Below are 3,730 nucleotides of genomic sequence, written 5' to 3' on the forward strand. Positions count from 1 at the left end.
AGAGTTCCAGAAACCCATCTACTTCTGCTTTATTGATTATGCGAAAGCGTTTGACTGCGTAGATCACAGCAGATTGTGGCAAGCTCTCCAAGAGATGGGAGTTCCAATTCACCTCATCTGTCTCCTCAGGAACCTGTATGAAGGGCAAGAGGCCACAGTCAGAACTGGGCATGGTCTTACTGATTGGTTTCCGATTGAGAAAGGAGTGAGGCAAGGCTGCATACTGTCGCCCTGCCTATTTAACCTATATGCAGAGTGCATCATGAGGAAGGCCGGTCTGGACGAGTCTTCAGCTGGAGTGAAGATTGTTGGAAAACGTATCAACAACCTTAGATATGCGGATGATACCACTTTAATTGCAGAAAGTGAAGCGGAACTCAAGAGACTTCTGATGCGCGTACAAGAAGAGAGTGAGAAGTTTGGGCTTAAACTGAACATTAAAAAGACAAAGATCATGGCGTCTTGCCCTATCAAGTCCTGGAGCATCAAGGGACAAGAAGTGGAAGCAGTGACAGATTTTCTCTTCTTGGGCTCCAAGATTACCTCGGAAGGAGACTGCAGCCATGAAATTAGGAGACGCCTGCTTCTGGGAAAGAGAGCAATGGTTAGCCTTGACCGCCTAGTAAAGAGCAGAGACATTAGTCTGCCAACCAAGATCCGTATAACTCGTGCTATGGTCTTTCCAGTTGTGATGTATGGATGCGAGAGTTGGACTGTGAAAAAGGCTGACCGCCGAAGAATTGACGCGTTTGAATTGTGGTGCTGGCGAAGACTCTTGAGAGTTCCTTGGACTGCCAGAAGATCAAATCAGTCAATATTGTCGACCATAAACCCTGACTGCTCATTGGAGGGTCAAATTCTAAAGTTAAAGCTCAGCTACTTTGGTCATCTGATGAGAAGAGAGGAGTCGCTGGAGAAAGATTTGATGTTGGGAAAGGTTGAGGGTTGCCGGAGAAGGGGTAGGCAGCGAGCGCGATGGTTAGATGGGATCCTCGAGGCACTGCAGATGAAGTTATGTGATGTTAGGAAGATAGTGAGAGACCGGAAAGCGTGGCGTGACAGGGTCAATAGGGTCACGAAGAGTCGGACACGACTGAACGACTGAACTGACTGAGTATTATGATTGATCAATATTGAAACTTAATGAAAATATATTTTCGATTTTTATAACAAATAACGTCCAGGTGAAGATTATAATCTTATCCCTCTGCATTCGCTCTAGTCATTCAATTCTTCTTTTTCTTGGAAGAAGATAGTGCCAGCATTCATCCAAGGCTTTGACACACTGAAGATTGTTATTGTGGATTGGTAAATTTTTTACGGCTTGGTTCAAGCTAGGCTTTGTATTTATGTCGGAGGGTTTATAATATAATATGGTAGTTTAAAACTATATTCGGGTGGTTATATATGAGATATACTGATGCAAGTTGAGGGACTGGCGACTAGATGAGCAGCAAAGTGCATCTGCGCCTACGAGGATACGGGAAGACCTAGAGGGGAGCCATTAACTTTCCAGCGTCAGAGACCTCTAGGCGGAGCATAAGTGCCTGTAGAAGTTCTTTTCAAATGAAAAACGCATTTTTAAACGTTGCCGCGGAAAATACGAGGGGGCTCACTTGTGCGTTTTCCCTAGTCCGGTATCTCTGAATTGCTATTCTCTTGAGTTTTATGTTCACAGCCCATTTCCGCGATCTATAAAATAACTTCAGACAGCCTCATGGTAGAAAATAAAAAAAACAAGAAATTTATCTAAATTGCGCATTCTGCCAAAACTGAATGGCACCTAAGCTAGTTTTGCTCATACAGTGCAGCTTTGTTTTGAGAAGACTGTTCTTTTTCTGCTGTCGTAAATATGAGGGGCACCATTGCGAACATACTGCCGCGCTGAAACACACACTGGCCTGAAACGATGACATGCGTGCCTCTGGCTGGCGCCGGTCAATTCATAGTCGTCGTATGTACAGTCGCTTCAATACTGTGCCACTATATTGTTTCCTGGCCCAACTTCCACGACACGTCTGCACAAACTGTTTGCTTTGGGTTATTTATGGCATTAGTTTGGGCACGTTTGTTAGCGCAGTCTGGCCACCCGGTTCACTTGTATACTAACCAGCAAGCGGAAGCGACACTCCTCTTATACCATAAACTATTTTCGATGATTGGCGTATTTAGGCTAAAAAAACTGATTTCCTGAGGGTTCACGCATAAGATCTGCCACACTTCACTGTCGCATCCAAAACTTTAAGAACGATCTCGGGCACCACAGTAACGCAAGTCCATGTACGTCAGGTACCACTTGAACGCCGCCAGATGACATTCGTTGCAGAGCCTCCATTTACGCTACCCTCTTGGCATTTTCGAGTAACACCTGTAAGGCCACCACAAACACGATAAGTGCGCTCCCAATACATCTTTAGTAAACTCCACTACTTCGCCCATCGTTTGGTCATTATTTAGCAACCGCCATGATGAGACGTGTACTCATTGCGCTTCAAACCAGGAATTTTCTAGACTTGCGCCTAATACTGTACCAAGTGGCACTCAAAAAAAGTCAGACGATGATGTCCTCACTCAGCGTAGCTTTATGTACCAAGTGTAAGAGAAGTTTAATCGACACGTCGAGTACGGCGTCGAGGTCGGCGAGGAAGCGCGCGATGGTTAAACCAGCACGATGATCTTCGCGATCATAATTCCAGACTGCTTTCTCTTCGTCAGCGTCTAGCAAAAAGGGCTCATCTTCTTCGCACAAGATTTCGGAAAGCCATATGGCCCCCAAATGAATCCATTTTTCCAGTTCCCCTTGGAGTAGGCCCTGCCAGTTAAATAGAAGCTTTAAGCCTAGCGGGAAAGTTGTAGCGTATATGTATGTCGGTGTATCGGGAGCCCGTTGAGCACGTGCGGGGCAGGGTTGGAGAAAAGTGACGCCACTGAACATGTTTGCGCGGCATCTTGTTACCCAGTAAGCGTCTGCGCTAATACTGCAAGCTATGCTAAAGCCGTTGTGTTTCTGCTTCATCGGACGCCTACAAGTAGTTATGTTTTACTAAATACACTTTGTTGCAGCAGTTCAAGTACAGTTCAAAACATGTGTTTTGTTTGTAAGATGAAATAAAACCTCACAAAGGACTTGTGTGGGACAAAGTTTATTTCATGCTCCTAAACGACGAGGCTTAAAGCAAGCATTCTGCTGAATGACCACTTGGCAACATTTATACGCAGTCCTCAAGTAGAACGCAATCGCCCTCCGATGTCCTCCAGTAATTTGGCTTGCAGAAACACTCGGATACCAACTCTCTTTTGCAAACTCCAGGTGTCCCCCGAGGCAGACGTTGATACGCGCACTGCTTTTCGCCGCACTTCGAAGAGGCTTGTTTGCACTGTTCGTTCAATCCGCACTGGGGAGCTTGAGAATGCCCTGGAATATCCGGCAGAAGAAAGTGGTCAATTTTACACTTGCAAGATTAGGTGAGGTTCATAAAATTCTATATAGCAGGAAAACAAAGGATGATTGATATACTTCTTACGCGATGTTTTGCTAAGAGCAGACGAATACAGTTTAGATATGAGAGGCTTGTCAGTAAGGTCCGACAAATGACCCTTTGTTCCAAGCGTATGTAACAGAAAAAGTCACATCATTATCTTACCCATAGTACTATATGTGGTATTACAGTGGACTGCTATGAAGCTAAAGGCTGCCTTTTTGAGATTTCTAGCAGAAGCATGCTGATGA

General features: G+C 45.0%; 1 protein-coding gene across 1 annotated transcript in view; it reads right to left on the reverse strand.

Annotated features, from left to right (window-relative positions):
• Nucleotides 1-3,133: 3,133 nt before the first annotated feature.
• The window catches only part of LOC146175764 (uncharacterized), a 19,532-nt gene continuing 18,935 nt past the window's right edge, over nt 3,134-3,730 (reverse strand). The window contains exon 3 of the mRNA XM_084580862.1: nt 3,134-3,415. Coding sequence (XP_084436988.1) covers nt 3,210-3,415 — 206 coding nt within the window. The 3' untranslated portion in view covers nt 3,134-3,209. The remainder of the gene's footprint in view (nt 3,416-3,730) is intronic.

This window comes from Amblyomma maculatum, chromosome 10 (assembly GCF_055883805.1).
Source record: "Amblyomma maculatum isolate TAMU_Amacu chromosome 10, ASM5588380v1, whole genome shotgun sequence".
Taxonomy (NCBI): domain Eukaryota; kingdom Metazoa; phylum Arthropoda; class Arachnida; order Ixodida; family Ixodidae; genus Amblyomma; species Amblyomma maculatum.